At 36.2% G+C, this 22153-nt stretch overlaps 1 protein-coding gene across 20 annotated transcripts in view; it reads right to left on the reverse strand.

Moving 5' to 3' along the window:
• The window catches only part of MYCBP2 (MYC binding protein 2), a 1055480-nt gene that overhangs the window by 32382 nt on the left and 1000945 nt on the right, over positions 1–22153 (reverse strand). For 18 of the 20 annotated variants that reach the window (XM_050766397.1, XM_050766404.1, XM_050766398.1 and 15 more), the window contains 11 exons: positions 21538–21782; positions 19332–19499; positions 16489–16646; positions 15217–15416; positions 13867–14016; positions 9127–9287; positions 7932–8088; positions 7520–7744; positions 4541–4606; positions 2552–2791; positions 2155–2253 (listed from right to left, as the gene is read on the reverse strand). In XM_050766397.1, the coding sequence (XP_050622354.1) occupies positions 2155–2253; positions 2552–2791; positions 4541–4606; positions 7520–7744; positions 7932–8088; positions 9127–9287; positions 13867–14016; positions 15217–15416; positions 16489–16646; positions 19332–19499; positions 21538–21782 (1869 nt within the window). The remainder of the gene's footprint in view (positions 1–2154; positions 2254–2551; positions 2792–4540; positions 4607–7519; positions 7745–7931; positions 8089–9126; positions 9288–13866; positions 14017–15216; positions 15417–16488; positions 16647–19331; positions 19500–21537; positions 21783–22153) is intronic. The other 2 variants (XM_050766418.1, XM_050766399.1) reach the window with 1 other exon arrangement.

The following is a 22153-nucleotide window of genomic DNA, read 5'->3' on the forward strand; positions in this document are numbered from 1 at the left end:
CAGAGCAGAAACAACCCAAATATCCATCAAAAAATGAAAGGGTAAACAAATTGTGGCAAATTCATATAATGGAAAACTCAGCAACCATACATGCTACAACATGGATAAATCTCAAAAGCATTACACTACAGTGAAAAGAAACAAGACAAAAGACTATATTCTGTGTGGTTCCATTTATATAATATGCAGGAAAAGGCAACACACCACTGACAGAATATAGTTCAGTAGTTGCTAGGTTCTAAGTGTGAGGCTGGGGGATTGCCTGCAAAGGAACATGAGAGAAATTTGGGGAGTGATGTGTTTTAAAGCTTGGTTGTGGGCTGGGCATGGTGGCTCATATCTGTGATCTCAGCACTTTGGAAGGCCAATGCTGGCAGGCTGCTTGAGCCCAGGAGTTTGAGACCAGCCTGGGCAACACAGCAAAACCACATCTCTACAAATATATTAAAATCAGACGGGCATGGTGACATGCACCTGTAATTTCAGCTACTTGGGAGGCTGAGGCAGGAGGATCCATTGAGCCTGGGAGGTTGAGGTTGCAGTGAGCCATGATCACACCACTGCACTCTATCCTGGGTCACAGAGAGAGACCCTGTCTCAAGCAAAACAAAACAAAACAAACTTGATTGTGATAATGATTTCATTAGTGTACACGAGTAAAAATTCATTGAATGATACAGTTTAAAATGAGGAATTTCTGTATGTAAATTATGCTTTAATAATCTAACTTAAAAAAAAGATTATCTTAAAAATCATGTTATTTCATGGGCACCCAAGTGACAGTATAACCTTTCCTATTCAGCCTTAACTCCTCAACGTACACTCTCCTACTGTTAGGCGAGTCTTTCCGATCAGTCCTTGCTCCCGTTCTCTCTACTAATCTCATTTGAATACCTTCATTCTCTTTCAGATCTAACTCAAGTCCAGCATCCTCTAAGAAGCCTTCTCTGACCACTCCAAGGCACAATGATCTCAAGGTACTCTGAAAGCCTATGTCATGTGCAATTTTTTCACACATTTAATAACTTGCTTATATACTATGTAGCATCTTTGTTGATTTCTTTTTGGGGGGTGAGGGGAACGCAGAGGGTTCATAACCAAGAACAGAATGCAGGCTTTTTGAGGGCTTGCCATTCTCACAATTGTTTAGTACAGAGTCGACATTTGCTAAAATTCAATTGATTTAATGGGTAGTTACACAGTCTTGTAGTCATTCAAATGATATCTCCAAAAGATGCTGAAAGAAGTTACCAGCATTTAAGAAATCTTATTTTTTCAGACCTCAAACAAAAACAGGGCAATGATTTAGCTACTACTGTATTAGGAAACACAGGATGAGACAAGGGAAATCCTTGAAATTTATCTTTCAAAGGGCTGCCAAGGTGATTATTTGCAGCATTTAAAGACACTAGAATATTAAGACTAGTCAGAATTGACTTCTCTTTTTGGAAATGGATAAGGTACAAAAGTCTTAGGTATAGTGTTTTAGTGAGGACCAAAAAAGTAAAGCAACTTTATTTTTAGAAGAAATTTCAAGAGCAGTAATAAAGAGTAGTTATTCTAATAAAAATCTACTGAACATGTATGTGATTATACCATGATGGATACAAGACAAATTAGGCATGGACTTGGTCTTTAAGAAGCTATGGTTCAGTAGAAGAGGTAAAGCATCCATGTAGATAAACATAAGAGAAAAATGAAGAAGAGACACATACAGATTATTATGAACTCCAGCAGAGAGAAAACTGCTTTTGTTTGGGGAAATCATAAACAAGTTTCAAGAAGAAGATAAATCATAAAAAAGTTCATGAAGAAGACAGTACTTTTGAGCTGAACTGTGAAGGACAGGGACAATGGAAGAGGGAGAAGATAATTGATGGGGTATAGCACAGAAATGATTAAGTAAATTTTACAAATGCTAACAAATGAACACAAAAACCCAAGGCATAGAGCAAATTTGCTGTTACTTAAAATATTAGCTAGATTATACATGAATAATGAATTTCTTTTAGATAGTTCCTTCATCTTCTAAGAAAAAATACGAACTGCATAAAACTATTATTACATATCCATCAAAATATACAATACATGAATTATTTCACTGAAAAAAAGAATAAAAAGGGAAATAAATATCTTTAGAATACAAATAAATACATTGTATACTTTTTCTTCTCCTTCAGGTGATGACAATAGTGCTTTTTCCTCTTGCTCTGGTGTAGGTTCAGCATCTCCAGAGATGAGCTTTCCAAATACCTGATGAAGATATGCATGTGAGAAGGAATTAATGACAGGCATTAACACTGTAATAGCCAGAGGACTCATCAGCTGATTCCACAGGTTTTATAATATACTACTGTTGCTAATTTACACTACTACTTTTCTTAATTACAAATGCAGCATGAAACTCAGGTGTTCAGGGCTATGAAAAGAAAAAATGGGCAACATTTGTAGCCAGAATTTTCTATAACAAGTTTCACAGAACATTTTGTTACACTCTTAAAATACATTACATCAATTATCCCGTGCTAGACTATGTTGTAAGGACACTCACTTGAGACGTAATCAGTCTGAATACTCGCAGAGTCTCAGCTTCACAGTTCCTCTGCTGGGCCACACTGGCTGAAATTTGGCCAGCTATTTTTGTGCTTTCACCATCTTTCCAGCCGAGGACTTTGACTTGTCGAACTCTGAGTGTATTTTCTGGGCCTTTTAATTCAATTTTGATGATGTGATTATCCCCTCCTGGAAGTTCACTTGTTACCCAGCCAATGTGCCTGGAATCCAGATCAACCTGGTTGAGCAGAAAAGAGGCAGGAACCTGCTTCAGCTGGATCACTTTTATCACTGTGCTAGATTTAGCATTGGTATCAGCAAGCTCAAATAACAAAGAATTGTACAGAGTAAAGGTTATTTCACACTGATTATTTTATTTCAACCTGATGAAGATAAGTGATATTATTTATAGTAGCTATATACAGATGAAGAAACTAAGGTTAACACAGGTTAAGGGATTTTCAGTAAAAGGTGGAATTGAGAATTAAAATCCAGGCCTGACTACCATATGGCTTCCAAGCAAAGTTATATGACTGAAATAATTACAAATAATTTATATGACTGTGCTTTACCTGTATTGTCTGTAAGCAGAAACATTACAAGATCAGAATCTTTTTTTGTGCATCCTCACATTAAAGAACCATTTAAAGATACAGGACTTTTAATGTGCAGTTACTTATTTTACTTTTGAACAAAAATTATATAATATATAACTTCACACTTGTGATTCCTTATTTCACTAATTTCCATTGAGAATATGACTTTTTTTTTCAAGGATTAAATGTTAATATACTGTGAAATAGTTTTTGACACTATTCCCTTCATAAAATAAAAACTGTTCTTATGGCATTTAATAACCAAGAAATGACCTGGGGATTTCTATGTGATTTACATAGACATTAAGTTGATATTATTTTAACTAATAATGTCAATTTTCTAAAAGGGGTATTAAGTATAAACAAACACAATCTCATTGAATAGGATTATTTTCCCAAATTCTTTAACAATTTAAACAACATTTATTATATGTTTAGTCCAAAATCTTAATTCATTCCTTCAATGTGATTTGAAAACAAGCAAGCAAGCAAGAAATTGGCCAACTTTTTGTGAGATAAAGTAGTCAGCGAGGAACAATTTTGACAAAGTTTCACTAACACAAGTAAGGGAGAAGCTTGAGCTGCTCAGACACATGCCTAGATAAAACTTGTTTCTAGAGTTGGTTTAAACTGACTTGCAACCTGGATATAGCTGCGTTGTTATAAGTGTTATAACAGACAGATTTTTCAGGCCAGAGGACAATAACCTGTTTTAACTAAAGTATAGGTGAATTAAGGCTTTAAGTGTGAATGGGATCTGTGATAAATTTTAAAATACCTTGATGCAGCTGGAAACCATCATTCTTAGCAAACTATCACAAGAACAGAAAACCAAACACCGCATGTTCTCACTCATAGGTGGGAACTGAACAATGAGATCACTTGGACTCGGGAAGGGGGACATCACACACCGGGGCCTATCATGGGGAGGGGGGAGGGGGAGGGATTGCATTGGGAGTTATACCTGATGTAAATGACAAGTTGATGGGTGCAGCACACCAACATGGCACAAGTATACATATGTAACAAACCTGCACGTTATGCACATGTACCCTAGAACTTAAAGTATAATAATAATAAAAAATAAATAAACAAATTAATTAATTAATTTAAAAAAATACCTTGAGTGTTGGGGAGTGGGGTATGGCAGACTGTAGGTACAATATAATTGCTCATGACTGGGGAACATTTAGGACAATAGGTGAGATGTCTAGCACAGGGATGGTGGCTACTATTCCTACGTATGGACCACTTGTCAATTTAGTGTTCTGTAAATAGATCATTCCCTATAATACTTCGGTTGTGTGCCAAAGGTGGAATTCAGTAGTGAAGGCTGAGAAGAAGAAATTTCTCTCTAGATAGCAAAACATTTATGACAGAATTTTAATTACCTGCTTTATTCTGCACAAATCTTCTACTGCTTTGCCAGTTAAGAAGGTCATTGAGGTAACTTTATTCTGAAATAGACAATTTACAATGGTATATTTATATATACAATTTTATATATATATATATATATATATAGTTATTATGCTATATTCCTGCTTCAGAACTTATAATGGTTTCTCATGACCTACCAATACCACATCAATACCACATCTTCTGCCAGTCTCTTATGATCCTTCCTGATTGACCCCACCCCATCCCTCCAACTAACCATGGTTCCTACAACTTTAGTCTTATTTTCACAAACTCCATCTTAAATTGCACATTTCAGCCTCTCTCCACGTGCTCTCTCATAGCTTGACATTCCCTCTCCTCATTCAAAGTAAATATTCAGATTCCATTCTCATGAAGCCTTTCAACAAATCTGCTTGTCACTTACGTCAGATTCTTGTTGCTATATTCTCATTACTTTTGGAAGTATAAAGAGGGAAGCTAACTGAACTAACAAATACGTATGAGTGTCACAATGTACCCAGACTTCCTTACAGTTTTGAAATAGGATATACAAGAGGAGGTTTTATCCCCCAAGATACTTGCCAAACTAGGGAAGGCAACATTAATACACAAAATAAATGTCAAACAGTACAAGGTCAATACACGTTCATACTAGTGCCAAACATCTTAAGGCTGAATAAGTTTTATGCAAAGCACATCAAGAAATAGATTAACATTAATTCCTTAGAGAGTTGTATAATATGAGTGCTGTAGGCTGATACAATTCAAATTCAAATCAACAAACGCTGTGTACAAGGCTCTGTGGTAGGCAGACTGGGGAACACGGAGGTACATAACTAAAGGAAAACATACATACAGGTTGAGTATCCTTTATTAGAAATATTTGGGACTAGAAGTGTTTTGGATTAGGGTTTTTTTTTAGGATTTTGAAATACTGTATTTGCATTATACTTACTGGCTGGGCATCCCAAATCTGAATATCTAAAACCAGAAATGCTCCAATATGCATCTCCTTTAAGTGTCACATCTGTGTTCGAAAAGTTTCAGATTCTGTAGCATTTTGGATTTTCAGATTTGGAATGCTCAACCTATAACATAGAGGAAGCCTCTTAAAAGGAAAGTAGATGTCAGCTTACATGCTGGGGATTTTGAAAATGAATACTGTTATGATTATTTCCTCTTAGAAAAGACAGAAATGTTAAATTGATTGCAATCATTGTTCTGAGGGAGAGTATGTCCTGCCTTAAAATGTACCATGAGCCAAAGATAGCTTTGCACTGAACACTGAGTTCTAGTCACAAAAATGTTTTACTTTGTTACACTTGACTTTCCAGTAAGATAAAGTAGTTACACCAGGGGAAATTGTTGGGTCTGAAGAGGAAATAGCTCATATTATATTAGCTAAGCCTCTTTTACTTATTCAGTACCAGGGAGGAATAGAACCTGCACTGATGTACAGGAGTTGGAGGTTGCTCTGATTGCAGACTGGCCTGCATCCAGGTTATCTGAGACCCAATCCTACCACTGTGGCTCTTCCTGAGAAAGGAAATATGCAAATAACACAGAAGGAGCCAGGCAATGGTTCAAGGGAACCATTAATACTGTATCTGCTAAAAAGCCACATCCATTCTGAGGAAAAAAATTCTAAATGAGGTAGAAGAAAGGCAGTCTGGCAGTTAGTGCTATTTCTTTCTTGGTTGTTAACACTCAAGTAAATAGGACTCTTTTTTCTTTAGTGCCTTTTATAAAAGAATATTTAACTCAGTTGAAACATGTGGACGAACTAGGCTAAAGAGAATATAAATTATGATTATTTGGGACAGTCTGAAACTTATTTATTTCATGAGGACTGTGGCAAAGAAGTAGACACTTAAAGATAGGCTGGGTGCAGTGGTTCACACCTGTAATCCTAGTACTTTGGGAGGCTGAGGTGGGCAGATCACTTGAGGCCAGGGGTTCGAGACCAGCCTGGACAACATGGTGAAACCCTGTCTCTACTAAAAATACAAAAATTAGGCCGGGTGTGGTGGCTCACGCCTGTAATCCCAGCACTTTGGGAGGCCGAGGTGGGTGGAACATGAGATCAGGAGATTGAGACCATCCTGGCTAACATGGTGAAATCCTGTCTCTACTAAAAATACAAAAAATTAGCTAGGCATGGTAGTGGGCGCCTGTAGTCCCAGCTACTTGGGAGGCTGAGGCAGGAGAATGATGTGAACACGGAAGGCGGAGCTTGCTGTGAGCCAAGATCGTGCCACCGCACTCCAGCCTGGGCGACAGAGCGAGACTCCGTCTCAAAACAAACAAAATATAAAAATTAGCCAAGCATGGTGGTGTGTGCCTGTAATCCCAGCTACTCAGGAACCTGAAGCAGGAGAATCGCGCGAACCTGGAGGCAGAGGTTGCAGTGAGGCGAGATTGTGCCACTGCACTCCAGCCTGGGTGACAGAGGGAGACTCTATCTCAAAAAATAAATAAATAAATAAATAAAAATAATAAAAAAAGTTCATTACACTACAGGTCAAAGACTATTATTAGGTGCCACCAGAGTAATACAATAAAGAACCCAGCAGAGGGAAAGAATAATTTTTTAGAGGAGTTACTTAGAATTTCTCTGCTGAGTTTGAGAGACCTTGGGAGAACTGCTCAGCGGAGTTTAAGGGGAGGACTTCCAGGTCACAGGAAAATCTTAACCCAAGGGCATGAGAGCAGAAAATTGTAGAGCAGACTTTCATTTTGCTTAGCTGTAGCCATGGTATATTTGTGATCAGATCTCTTTTCAGAAATGGAATTCCACAGTGCATCATATTAATTTGTTTTTAGACTTAAGATTTGGGGATTATAGCAATGACGTTTGGTTGGTGAAATTCCAGATGATAAAGCTCGTTGCTAAATTCAGAAATGAGAGTGTATGAATACTAAAGGTCTGAAAAGAGATAAAGAGTCATAAATCAAGTTTGCTTTCTTACCCCAAGATCTCGAGAATTGTCCACGTGAACAGACACATAGCGGGCATTGATTCCTTTTACACAGTTGATGGTGATATTCTTAGTTTTGTTTTTATCTTCATCTCCTGATTCCCAAAAGGTTTCTGTGGAGCCGTCTGTCAAGCTGCCAATCATGGCAGGTCGGCTTGAAGTTTTTATGTCAACAATGCTGGTTAAGTCCTTTAAGCACATTACTATGCATAATTCCTATCAGAAACAAATACAAGTACTTATGATACTTAAAAGCAAATCTTCCATGATGATAAAACAAACAGATATAGGATAAAACATAATGGAAGACAGGATCAAATTGACTATAAATAACTTACAGTTTCTCCTTTGATGTATTATTAACTAACAAGACAACCAGGATAATAACTGTGAAATGACTGACCTGACTCATAGCTTCAAAGCCAGATTGTATACTGATGCTAAAACTCTCTTCACTATCACCATCATCTGATTTTGACAAAATATTGTTAATGTGATGAAAGACGTTGCTCTGATGAAGGAACTGGTGATCAGACTGCTTGAATTTGAGACTCCAGCACCTAAAAAGGTGATATATAAGCAATATATGAAAATTATTTTCCAGGAATATCTAAGGAACTCTTAGATGAGTACTCTGTAGCTAATAGCTCAAGAAATTTTAATGTTCTAGTAAAATATAGAAATTTTAAAAATTCAGGGAAGAAAATCATTTCTCTTATTTTTGTTTTTGAGAAATAAAGGTAACTTCTTTGGAACAAGGTAAAACTAAGGAAAGTTGACCCATTTTAAATATAAAAAAATTAGACAGATGAAGATCAAGGCTACAGAAGTAAAAAGGGTAATGAATCTGTTGTGTAAACAAGTGTTACACCAACTGTCACGACCCCTCAAATTCATGAATCTTATAATGCCATACTAATTCATCAGGGTATAATGTATCTTGTATTTCAAAAATCTTGTGAGGAGGACAAAGAGAAATCTCTCTTCCACTGGTCTTATCATTAGAAACATGGGAAGCCCAGTCATTCCATCAATCTATTTCTGGTACACATTAATTAGGAGAATTTATTTATAAGTGTGAGTCCAGTATGTGAATCTAGTAACAAGGTTCACAGTGTAAAAGCAATGCTAAACTCTCAATACATTTCAAATTGAAATTGGAATCTGTTGAGCATCTGTGATGCTCCTTAAGGTGCTTTCAGGATTGGCAGCATATAAACAGGCTTTGTTTTTCCTAAGATTCTTTTCAAGTCAAAACTCTATTTTGGTTTTTGCTTTTGAGATTTCACTTTCCCTCTCTCTTTTTAGAACATTTAAGTGATTTGAGGTAGGAGAGTGGGGAAAGTGAGGGAGATTGTTACAGTGATAATTTAGGGCACTAAGAAGTACATTAGCCACATTTTACAGAAGGGCAAACAAGTGTTAACTAAGAGGAAGGACCATTCTAAAAATTATGACTATAAGGAGGGAGGCACCATCTGTATAATGTAGGGATTCTATCTTACTATTTAAAGAGCTTTTTTTTGGAGCATTTCATACTTTGAATATCCATAAAATCTCTTGTCCAATGTACCTAGGATATGTGGATACAAAATTACCTCAGGGCCATTTGCTGTAATGAACTGCCACTGGGGAGAGACATCATAAGGTCTGAGATGGTCTGCAGCAAGCGGTGAAAGGTGTGTGGTAAAGGATGAGCAGCTTCCCCGGCAATCACTATGTCCGAGAGTGGATGTTCACATACTCTTGTATCTTTCTCCTAAGGCAGAAATTGAAACAAGTTTATCAGTGTGTGTGCTGGAAGGAATCTTCTTCACAAAAGACATGTATACTTAAAAAATGGTCGTGTAACACAAATATAAACAACAAAACCAAATTGTATCCAGTTAACTAATTATGCTTGTATTATTTTAGGGAAAAAAGCTGTAAGTTTAGTCACAAGTAAAATCAGCATGCAAATGAATAAATGTATCGATACTAGTGTACTCACAAATCTACCTGTAGGGTGAATCCATATGTGTATGCATGTGTATGTGTAGTGTGTGTGCATATACAGATACGTGTATGTATATACACACATACATATATGTAGGTATGTTTTGCGTGTATGTTTATGTATAAAAAATAACATATGTTTAAAAGTTGGGGTGGCCACTAACTCATATAGCATTTTTATGTGAATTAGAAAAAAAAGTTCCTTTCTAGGCAGATGGACCACAGCTAGGAAAGAGAAGCAGGTGTTGAATTTCATTTCTCATTCAAACCCTCAGATGGCTCCATTAATAATATTAACTATGGAATAACTTTTTATCATTTTGAGTAGGTAACATACATCATAATAAAATATTCAAGAGGTATAAAAAAATATCATAAAAAGTCTCCCTGTCTTTAAAGCCCAGCCACCTAGGTGCCCTCCCACTGGCAATTTCTATTACCAGTTTCTTGAACTGTCTATAAATATTGTTCATTTATACAAATGGCAGCACTCTAAACAAACTGATCTGTGCCCTTTTAACAATAATATATCTTTGAGATTATTACTTATTAGATATGTATGTAACATATATTATCCTACTGCATAGTATTCTGATGAATAAAAATACCACAGTTTATTTCATCAGTCCATTTCAGAACAGCCATTTAGGCTGTTTCCAATCTTTTGTTTTTATATAACATTCTGCAATGAATCAACTTGTATATTTGTCTTTTCACACATGCATATACAAGGAGAACTTCATGAAAGTGGAATTACTGAATGATTTTTAATGTGAATTTTGATGGATCTTACCAAACCATTCTCTAAGAAGCTGCTACTCCACAGCAAAGAATGTTTGTTCTTCCATCTTGCTACCAATGTAAGCTCATCAAACTTTTTAAACTATGTCACTGAGCTACTTAAAAGATGGTTGCTTTTTACCTCCTTCTTTGTGTATCTATTGATTACTGATACAGAAGTTCTGGTTTACATTATCTTCTTCTAAAGAATGTAGTTTAGTTCTTACAGGGAGATAGAAGGCCATCTAGATTCCATCAAGACCTGGCATTCAACTTTGTTAGACTGGGGTTATTTCAGTTTTGCCCTTGATTTTAGGCATTACCCTTACTCCTAAGGCATGGTGTGTATTCCTTGGGCATGATCTTTCTGGGGTTTCAGGTGCATGCCAGGAGTATTCATTCACCCCACCTCTGGTTGGGCTAAAACTTTAGAACCCAGCTCTGAAGCTAAGAATCTGTTCATTTCTCAGTTTACGATTCATTTCCACTGCTAGGTCTTCCAGAGAAATTGCATGCCCAGTCTAACAGTAGCCAGGACGGCAGGGATATTTTTATGCAAAAATTTTAGCCTCCCTTTCTGCAGCTCTATAGCACTGGTGCCGCGCTTCCCACATCCCAAAGTTACAGCCCTAAACTTTGATCGCAGCCAACACAACCAACATACTCTGCTGGGCTCTTTTCCCGATTGTGGGGCTCACTTCATGCACTTTTCTTCTCTCAAGGATTATAGCCCTGTACTGGTCACTGCTCAGAGCCTATGAACAATTGTTTTAAATATTTTGTCCAGCTTTTTGTTGTTTACTATAAGAACTAATCCTGGCCGGGCGCGGTGGCTCAAGCCTGTAATCCCAGCACTTTGGGAGGCCGAGACGGGCGGATCACGAGGTCAGGAGATCGAGACCATCCTGGCTAACACAATGAAACCCCGTCTCCACTAAAAATACAAAAAAAAAAATTAGCTGGGCGTGGTGGCGGCGCCTGTAGTCCCAGCTACTCGGGAGGCTGAGGCAGGAGAATGGCGGGAACCCGGGAGGCGGAGCTTGCAGTGAGCCGAGATCGCGCCACTGCACTCCAGCCTGGGCGACAGAGCAAGACTCCGCCTCAAAAAAAAAAAAAAAAAAAAAAGAAAAAAAGAACTAATCCTGACACTGGCTGTTCCATCATAACTATAACTAGAACTCTGCCAAACAACAAGTTTTGAGATGTACTATTATTGCCATTCCATTTAAAATATTTTCTGTTATACTTCTTCTTTGATGCAACTCATTTGGAAGCGTTTCTTAATTTCCATCATTTCAATATTTTTCTTGTTATTGTTTTGTTATCTAATTCTTATACACTAGCAATAAAGACTGAGGACATGGCAGGAAGAAAACCAATTATTTAAAGTCTGTTGAAACTTGTTTCATATGTCCAGTAAACAGTCGATTTCCATAGACATTTGTGTGTATCTGAAAAGAATGTAAACAACCATATGCAATGTTTTGTATATTCTATCAAGACTGTCAATCATTCAAATCTGTGTACTATTTGATTCTTTTTCTCTGCCTGACCTATCCAGTACTAAAAAGAGTATTATGGTACTACGCACAAAACAGCCACAAATTCTCTTATAGCTCTTCCTATCAACAGGTGGAGTTTATTTCTCAGTCTTTGATTTTGACCGGCCTTGTGAATTATACCCGCTAACGGAAGGTGGCAGAAGCATGGTTTTTGAGTTTAGTCTTGGCCATTTTGGCTTTGCAGCTTCTGTGTTCGCTTTCTTGAATGCTTCTGGCATCTGAACAAACCTAGGCCAGCATCCTGGAGGATAAAAGAGCTCAGGGGTTACCACTTGAAGCACACTATGTAACCAAAACAGGAAAGAGCCCTTCCTCTCAGTGGAGCCTTGCTGCAATTGCCAACCCACAGACTGTGAGCAAATAAACAACTGTTTTAGTCCGGTGAGTTTTGGGGTGGTTATGCAGGAACAGATAGCTGTTACAGGTATATGACAATCTCACATTGTAACTGCAGACTGTCCTATTCTTCCTTGCAGTCTGTCAATTGTTACTTTTTTTAAGGTTACAGTATTAGGTAGATACATATCCAGGATTGATCTTTTATCATTTTGTAGATCACCATGACATATCATTACTTTTTACATAGTCAATGTTTTTTAAGATATGCCCTCATATTTACACTTTCTTTTCTCTTCATTGACACTCCCTGGCCATTCCTTTCAGTTTTTATTCTGGAAATGTCTTTGGTCTTGTTCTTCAAAGACCCTTCAATTGGGTTAACAAGCATTTTCTTTCAGCATGTTGAAAAAAGCCAACTGACAGCCTTTTAAACAAACTCAGTATTTAAACAAACAAACTTGTAATGTTGCTACCGAAAATTAAGCAATTATTCTCACTGTCCCTCTTTTGAAAGCTAATATTTTTTTCCTGTGGCTGCGTAAAAGATCTCTTTCTTTGTTTTTGGTGTTCAGGTAATACACTATAATTTGCCCACTATGATTTGTATTTATTCTGCTTGGGGTTTACTAGGCTTCTTGAAATGGGTTGTTATCTGTAATCGATTCTGGGAAATTCTCAAGTATTAACTCTTAAATACTGTCTCTCTTCCATTCTGTCTTCTCCTTCTGAAACTCCAAGTAGGTAAGTGTTATACATCATTTTGCCCTTCATTGCTCTTAGCAACTTGTATTTTTTATTTACTTTTTCTGTGTTGAAGTCTAGATAATTTCTGCAGATCTCTTACATTTAACCAATTTCTTCACTGACATGCTATAAAATGTCAAAACTGATTTTTTAAAAAAATATCAATTATACTTAATTTTTACATATTTTCTTTAGTTCTTTATCAAATCTGTCATTCTCTTATATTTAACCAATTTTTTCACTGACATGCTATAAAATCTCAAAACTAATTCTTTAAAATATCAATTATACTTAGATTAATATTTACATTTTCTTTAGTTCTTTATCAAATTCATCATTATATTCCTTCTTACAATTTCTTCTCATATTTTAAAGTTTCTCTTTTATTTCTTTAAGCATATTAACACATTATTCTACATTTACAGACAATTACAACCACTGTTGAGGCTCTATTTCTGCTGCCTATTGTTTTTGCTAGTTCTTGCTCATGGTATCTTGTTTCCTTGTGAGTTTTAAGAATTTGACTATGATAATGCTGCCTGATATCCTTGGAAATTATCCTAAAATGCCATTCACATAATTTCAGAGTGGCTGGGAATAAGATAAATGCCATCTAGATTACTCTTTCATTTTACAGACATGGAAACCAAGGCCTATAAGTCATACAACTACAACAGGGCAGAAATGAGGCTGAACTCAGGCTCCTAGTGCCCTAGTTCAATGCTCTGTCCCATTATACAGGCTGCCTTCTATAAAATCCAGGTCTCACTGTTAATACTTTGCCCATAGCACTAAAATATTCTTTTTGCTCAAGTTAGATCTGTGAATGATTTTGTGCAAATTATTGGACTATTTGAAGGTATACTACCAGTTTCTACAAAAATATGCACAATCAAAATAAATAAAAATCTCATTTACTTGTTCTGAACTTTCTTTGTTTGTTTTATTTTCTTCATCCTCTTCTTCCTCTGGTTCCACCGGTGCAGGAGTCAGTGATGCCACAAAATGCCACAGAATATCATGGAGAGAAGTGGTTTGGATGACATTACACAGAAGCCAGTTGAAAGCCTGAAGAAATGATGGTTAAATGAGTTTAAGAATAAAATACATGAGTTAAAACGTACTCAGAAATAAAGTACCTCCAAGGATTAGGGCTTCAAAGAAAGATGCTAGAAAATCTTTTTTAATTAAAAAAAGTAATACCTTATAGTTTTACTATTTGTTTTTCTTTTTAAGAGATAGTGTCTCGCTCTGTCACCCAGGTTGGAGTACAGTGGTGTGATCAGGGCTCACTGCAGCCTCAAGCACCCAGGCACAAATGATCCTCCCACCTCAGCCTCCCAAGTAGCTGGGACTATAGGCGCACACCACCACACCCAGCTGATTTTAAAACATTTTTTTGTAGAAATGACGTCTCACGATGTTGCCCAGGCTGGTCTCAAACTCTTGGCGCTCAAGTGATCCTCCCTCCTTGGCCTCCCAAAGTGTTAGGATTACAATCATGGGATACTATGCTTGGCTCCTTGAAAATCTGACCTTTATTTCACTGAAAGCACACGGAACTTGAAACAGTTAATAATTTGGGGTTTTAATTTAAAAAAAATAGGAAAAATAATTTCTAAAATACAATACCAAAACACTTTTTCAAACCACTTTTTACTTTGAAAATTCTTTTTAATATTAATTTATTCAAGCACATTTTTTCCAACTTGCATCTGGATGAACACAAAGCGTATCTCAAGCTCTACGAAAGCAACCATTTACTTAAATATATTCATATAATTCCCATCCATGAAGTGGTAAGTTATTTATCACATTTGATAAAAATAAAGATTTACTATATACAGGCCTGTAATATACAGTAATCCTATTATTTCCAGAGGCCAAAGGCCCAGAGAAGTTATTACTGGTTCACTTATAACTCAAAAGCCCTACTCCTTATCTTCTTTCCATGATTACTCTGTCATTTCCTTCTAATAAAATGACATTCTGAGTGTATAAAAGCTTTTAAAAAAGATAATCTCAAGATTCAAATAATAAAGCAATACAGAAATAAATTTCTTTAGAGTGCTGAAATATGAAATTCTAAATTCGTTTATATTCATAAACTTTAGAGTCTAATTTTTATATGAACACTTGATACTTTTAATTGGCTAATGCCTTTTAATTTCATGCAATTTCTGTTGGTAAAAAAGTGGCATCATTAAATAGAATCATCACATGATTTGTATGATCAAGGAATCAGTAATTTCATTAATGTCTTCATACCTCCATAGCAAAAACTCGACAAGCAGATTTCCTTAGGGCCTGTTTCATTGCTATTTCAAGACCTTCTAGATCATGATGTTGTATAACAAAAGCTAAAACTGGCCACTGGAAATTTCGTTCTCCTTTAGAAAGAGAGCTGTGGGCTGAGATTAGCCGAGAAAGCTCAGGAGACGGATGTCTCAAAAGGGAAGAACCAACTTCTATTAAAGAAAAAGAAAATTATTAATTTTCATAGGTAGTGCATATATATTTAAGATAATATCTAGCATATTCACTTTAGAGCCTTTGTTATTGGTTTTTTGCACATGACACAAATCATAACAATTTCAACTTTTACTGAGGAAGAAACCAAGGTTCAGAAAGATTAAATATGTTACTCTCTGAAAGTCATATAGCCATTAAGTTGTAGAGGTGGGTTTTGAATCCAGAGCTGAATCTACAGTTCACATTTTCTAAAACACTCTAAAAGCTAAGTGATTTATATTCTAAATGAAATCTACATCTCATCTGCATCACTTTCTAAAAGATGGCTTTATAAGAAACATTTCTCAACAGGAGGTCAAAAATATTTGTTGAATGAACCTATAAATTGCTGGGCAATTTTCAATAATGTTTTTCTTAAAAGTCTTCAATAAGATACTTAATCATCTGACTATCATTTTTAGGCCAAATCTTCATTTTAGCAAGTGATTTCTCTGACAATTTATCACTATATTATCCTGTTCTTCTTGGGTTTCTTTAATTATTCTTGAGGTAGAATCCCCACCCCAATTTGGGGCTATTGATACCAACTGGTCCAGATCATGTAACTCTTCTTCTTCTTCTTTTTTTTTTTTTTTTTTTAACTGATTAAGGGCTATTTATATCCCCAAAGTTTTTTATCTACTTAGAATGATGGCAGCTGCAAGAGTTACAAGCTTCTATTGGGGTGGAGAGATAACTGTGAATGTGGACATCACTGGAACTGCCGGTCCACAAGTTTAGTGGAAGGGATAATGGCTGTAACATTTGGCTTAGATACCTAAGAAGTAAGATTGTAAAGGCCAATTTATTCTTGAACAATCACCGATTTCCCTTCAACTGAGATGCAAAATTTAGAGATGCACATTTATAGCTGTGTCACACAGAGGGAATGTCAATCACACGTTAGAAATTATCCCATGCCTTTTCCTTCAAAAATTAAATTTTAAAAATTATGTGCAAATAAAACCATTTTCTTTTTTATTTGTAGTAGTCAGATCACTCAATATTCTTTTTTATCCTCATACTTACCAGTGTCTCCACTGTTAACTCTTCTTCTAGGAATGGCTTTAACTCGTGCAGGTAAAATGGAGTGTTGTTTATCATACTCGGAAGCAACAACTGAGTATGATCTTTGGAAGACAGTTCTCTTTGCAAGATCAGTATCAGTTATGGGACTGGTTTCTAAACTGTAGATGGAACAATACAACAGATACAAACTCAGAAGAGCTAAATGAAATGTAACTATACTTACAATGATGCAAAATATGTGACTCAAGATTTCACGTGGAGAAACAAAATCAAAGCCAAATTGACAATCTCTCTCTGAATCATAATTCGATCTTTTCAAATGCAGTAACATTTGGACCGATTTCAGCATTGTACCTTAAAACTTGTGGTTTTTAAAATCTACTTTGCATATTAAATGAAAAAGAAGAAAGGCTTCCAAGCTCCTTTTAGAATCAAAAGCACTGGGGTGGAACTCATGTGTTGTAATATTCAGGAAAAACAGGCAGATACAATCATAAGTGCACCAAATAGAAAGAAAATGGTTATGTACACATGAAAACCTAATAAAATAGGAAGCAAAATTTGGCTCCAAAGTTTTCTTTTGGTGTCTTCAGTGTTCTGTGAGGTTTCTCACTCTTGGGAAACACTGCCCAAAGCCCTTGGAGGATGGCTGTGTCAAGGTGTCATGAGAGGGAACAAACTGATTTTTGGCACCAGTGCTGTATTTATACTCTATAAAAGAACTTAATGGTTTTATTCAGGCTTAAGTAAACTAACAGTTTTTCTATTTATTAAAGCAACATTTAAAAATACTTAAAAAGTTATTAAGATCTTGAGCTATATAATTTCCTTTATTGACACATTTTATAAAAAAAAGAGAAATCTCTTCTCTTTCTTATTTCTCTAAAACAAATTTAGAAACTATTCTTTTTGTGAGCTCCTTTTTCTGTCACCTCAATTCAAATTGGAATATTTTTTGCTCACCTTTGGTTCTGGAGTTTTTTCCATCATTCAAGCCAGGTTTGAAATCCTGTGTCCCTTGGTAAAATTGTCTATTTTCCAACGGATGGCTAACTGCCTGGGTGTTTTCTTTACTCACCACTTCTCTAAGCTTATGTACATTCTTGTTTGCATAGACTATAAACATTGTACGTAACTGATTGGCAGTAAATGTCCCTGGGTGTTAGTATAGGTTGTTTGGTTCCAGAATGACTAGAAGACAGGGAAACATTAACTTAATTCACTTTATATATGGTGTTACTATAAAGCACAGACATTTGCTCTGTTTTCAGAGGAAGTTTTCTACTAACTTAAAGAAAACATTACACAAATTTAAAAAGTGACTGTTTTTTTTTCTTTTTTTTACAAAAAAATAATAATGCTTGTGAAAGAATTCAAGCAACACAAGAAAATCCAAAGAAGAAAGCAGAGATGACATCTTTAATTGAATGGCTACCCTGGGACAGGTAATTCCTTGTTATGAAGGCTGTCTTGCCTCCTACAGGATGGTTAGCAATATCCCTGGCCTCAAATCACTAGGATGCCCACTCAACTAGCCCAGTTGTGACAAACAAAGTTATTTCCAAACATTGCCAGATTGTCAACAGGGAGGCAAATATCGCCCCCAATTGAGAACCACTGATTTAATGAATTCATTTATCCATCAACTTTTTTTTTTTTTTTAAACAGATGGAGTCTTGCTCTGTCACCTAGGCTGAAGTGCAGCGACACACTCATAGCTCACTGTAACCTCAAAATCCTAGGCTCAAGTCATCCTCTTGCCTCAGCCTCTGAATTTTGATCCTAAGGGGTAATAATAATCCAATGAGAATCACACTTGTCAGACTAGCGTCAAAATGGTTTCTGACTATTTTAAACAGTGTATCTCCTTTAGAAATACTTTATTACTTTTAAAGATATTAAAGGTTACACTGCACTCTGGAGAAAATGTCAAGAGCAGCTTCAAAGAAATTCTGACGAGTAATCCATGCAGTTGGGGAGGGGAGAAGTTGTATGTATTTTTAACAACAACAAAAAAACCTCATTTGGATATATATGTTCTATTGTGATTATATTAGTTTATAATTATAGCTGTATAGTAGTAACACAGTGGCATGCTCTTAACAAGCACATTCTCTTTTCATTCAGCAAACGTCTTCCTTTCCAATGATACCATGTTCACAGTTATTCGTGCCTGAAATCTTCATGTCATCTTAAACTTACCTTTTTCATTATCCAGTTAGTCAACAAGTCACACTTATTTTTCCTACAAAATATATCTCTTTAATCCATATGTCAGTTTCTCAATTGTCACTGTGAGACTACCTTTGCATTTTTATCACATCATTCCTCCTCTAAAAAAGTTTCAGTGGTACTCTTTTTTTTTTTCTCAAGCTGGAGTTCAGTGGTATGATCTCAGCTCACTGTAACCTCTGTCTGCCAGGTTCAAGCAATTCTCCTGCCTCAGCCTCCTGAGTAGCTGGGATTACAGGTGTGTGTCACCATACTTGGCTAATCTTTTGTATTTTTAGTAGAGACAGGGTTTCACCATGTTGGTCAGACTGGTCTCGAACTCCTGACCTCAGGTGATCTAACCCGCCTTGGCCTCCCAAAGTGCTGGGATTACAGTTGTGAGCCACAACGCCTGGCCTCTATTTTCTTGTGTATTATATTATTATAACACGTTTCTATTCAGCTTTTCGAGAAGCTCTTTACTCTGATACTACCATACCTAAGTTAGGAGGCACTGTAAACAACAAGTAGAAACAACTAGAAACAACAACTAGAAAAGGACTCTTTTCTAGTTCAAAGTCTTTCTTCCACCAAACACTAGCTATTCAACAAACAGGAGAGAACTAAAATACCTTGGTGGCATAGACTTCATATTGCTCTCTGGCTCTTCAAATACGTTAGGACTTGCATCAGGAGTTACTGATATATATGGGGCAGGTACAGATGTTGAACGTAGGTATCTCATTTCATCCTGGAATAGGTTGTCATCTTGATAGCCCACAAAATTTTCATGATGATGCCTGCATTAAATCAAACCCAATAACTTAAAGTATGATGGCAATACAGATCCTCTCCATTTTTAATCTCCTTCATAACAGGAAAAGCAGCACATGTAAATCACAGTTAAAGGCAAAGTATTAAAATAATTGTAGATGTAGGTAGGTGAAAATAAAAGTCTGATAATGTTATTCATCAACATTTCAGGTACCACAAACATTTCAAATCCAAAAGTGAACTAAGTTTCTTTCCTTTTGAGAGCTTTTCCATCTTCCAGTGTTTTGGTGAATGATCCCACCAACCATCCAGGTGCTTAAGCTAAAATATTTCCAGTGTTGTAGTAGGCTTAGCCCTCTACCATCATCATCTTTCAAGCCCATGATATTAGGTTTCCTCTCAGAGCCATTCTCTCTTCTCATTCCCTATCACCACTGCCTTGGTTCATGCTTATTATTTCTTGCACAGACCCCTGAAATACAGGCAGTTACTTTTTTGGGTAGGAACATACATAAGATCATATTTGAAAAATATTAGATACATGAAATTTTCTGTGGTTCAGGGTAGAGGGGGTGCCCATTCCCCAGAGAGCTAAAAAGAAAAAAAGTCTGTAATAATGCTGTGTGAGCATTTTTCACGTTTTACAATTTGATTCTTTCCTTTTCAAAATGAATAAATAGTTGCTAACCTAAGTCCACTGAGTGGTATGCTTCACACTAAAGATCTACTGTATTTGGCATACCTGATGATTTCCACCTCCGTCTCAAATGTATTTAGTCTCACGTTTTCATTTTTGTTGCTTATTCATTTTATTGTAATAGTAAGCACAAAATTTAAAAAATCACACAACTCTGCCACACAAAGAGGACAATTTCCAAAATGGAACTGTTGGTTGGCAAGCCATGTCACCAGGCAATATCTAGATATCTTCATTTGTCAGCTGATGAAAAAAATCTGATTTTGGTATATGAAAGGCTCTTTTGGAGTGTCAGTGCATGATGTGTGAAAGTATAGGCTGTACCATTCAGGTCCAATATATGAAAATAGAATACTAACAGGTTTCTCTCTATCTCTAGTAATGCACTTTTATCTAGTCTCCACATTAGCTTCCACATTCTACAGTGATCTTTTAATTGCAAACCAATTCATGTATTTCTCTGTTTAAAATTTTTCCACTGTTTCCTCTGCTCATGGGATAAAATGCAATCTTAACCTGGGCTACAGGGCCCGACATTACTTGGGTGAACCAATCATTCTGAACGGGCTTTCACACATTTCCTCCAGTAGTCAGTCCTTTAACAACCTGTGATTCCTCAAATGTGTAATGAGATTTCATTTGTGTCTTTACTCACCTGGGTTATTCTTCCAAGCGTTGCTTTCTTCCCATCACTTGCCTGACAGGTTTCTATTTATCCTTTAAGACTCCACTAAAGGGTCAGACCCTCTGGGAAGCCTTTTCTGATTTCCTTGGGAAGATTCAGATACTCTCCATCTTTTATGCTGTAACAGCATCCTACATACATACTTCTATTGTAGCACTCCTCACATGGCATTTCAAATGTTTCACTGACATGTCTGACTTGACATCACAGTATGAGTACATAGAAGCCAGGATTTTGTTATATTCATTCATTCATTCATTCAGGGCCTAGCACAAGGCTGGCAGGTGCCCAGTTAGTATTCATTTAAATGCTAACAATGAATAATTTATGACATAAAAGACTGCTAAGAAAACACCAACTTTTTTCTACTTCAGCATTTCACACTAACAGACTGAAGTCAGCCTACCAAAGAGTGAAAGATAGCTATAGTCTTATTTTCTAAGACATGTTTTGTATTAATAACAATGTAAATTGATGAAGCATTTTTATAGTTTTTTAAATACCTACTACCATAAAGTCATTATGTTAGTCAAGGCAACTCAAAAAAATAAATGCCTGGAAGTTTCTTTACAGTACACAGTATCTAATAAAGTATAGGTCAAATAGTGAACTACCCTAGATATCAATAAACAATCACTGTTAATCCAAAGGTGATTAAAAAACAACAACAAAATTTTATTACCTAGCTAATGTCTGAAGGTAGAGACAAGGCATTTTCACAGGAAGATCCTCAGAAATGCCTTCTTTCACGCTGGGCAACTGAGATTGGAATGGCTTTGCAGGATGGTAACACAGAATGCTCGGTTCGGCTGCACTGCTCAGGGAGAGCAGGAAGAGTGCATTGGCTTTAATCACCTGGTGAGCTTCCATGGTGGGCAAGGCACGAGGGGTCTTGACTTGCATTGGTTTTCTCCTAGATTGTTTGACCTGGCAAAGAAAAAAAATCAAAGTAATCTTTTCTGACTTATATTAAAATCTTTCGTTTCTTAAGCTAAGTATTTTGAGTTTCCAATAAAAATTATTAAACACTTGTAAAGCTATTTTAAAATACTAAGATTATAAAAAACAACATTCACTTCATATTCATCCTGGGCTGACTATTCTGTATTAAACACAAACTATACTTCCTTTCTTTCTTCAGAAAAATTTAACACCTAACTAGTTAAATCTAAATATAATTCATTTTTTTAAAAAGTAAATCATCTGTGTGCATTCAGTGAAATTTTTTAGTTAGGTTAGCCACTAGAGTGAATAAGGAAAAGAGAGAGTAGCTATGGAATAGGAAAACAAAGGAGCCA

The sequence above is a fragment of the Macaca thibetana genome, chromosome 17 (assembly GCF_024542745.1).
Source record: "Macaca thibetana thibetana isolate TM-01 chromosome 17, ASM2454274v1, whole genome shotgun sequence".
In the NCBI taxonomy this organism is placed as follows: Eukaryota; Metazoa; Chordata; class Mammalia; order Primates; family Cercopithecidae; genus Macaca; species Macaca thibetana.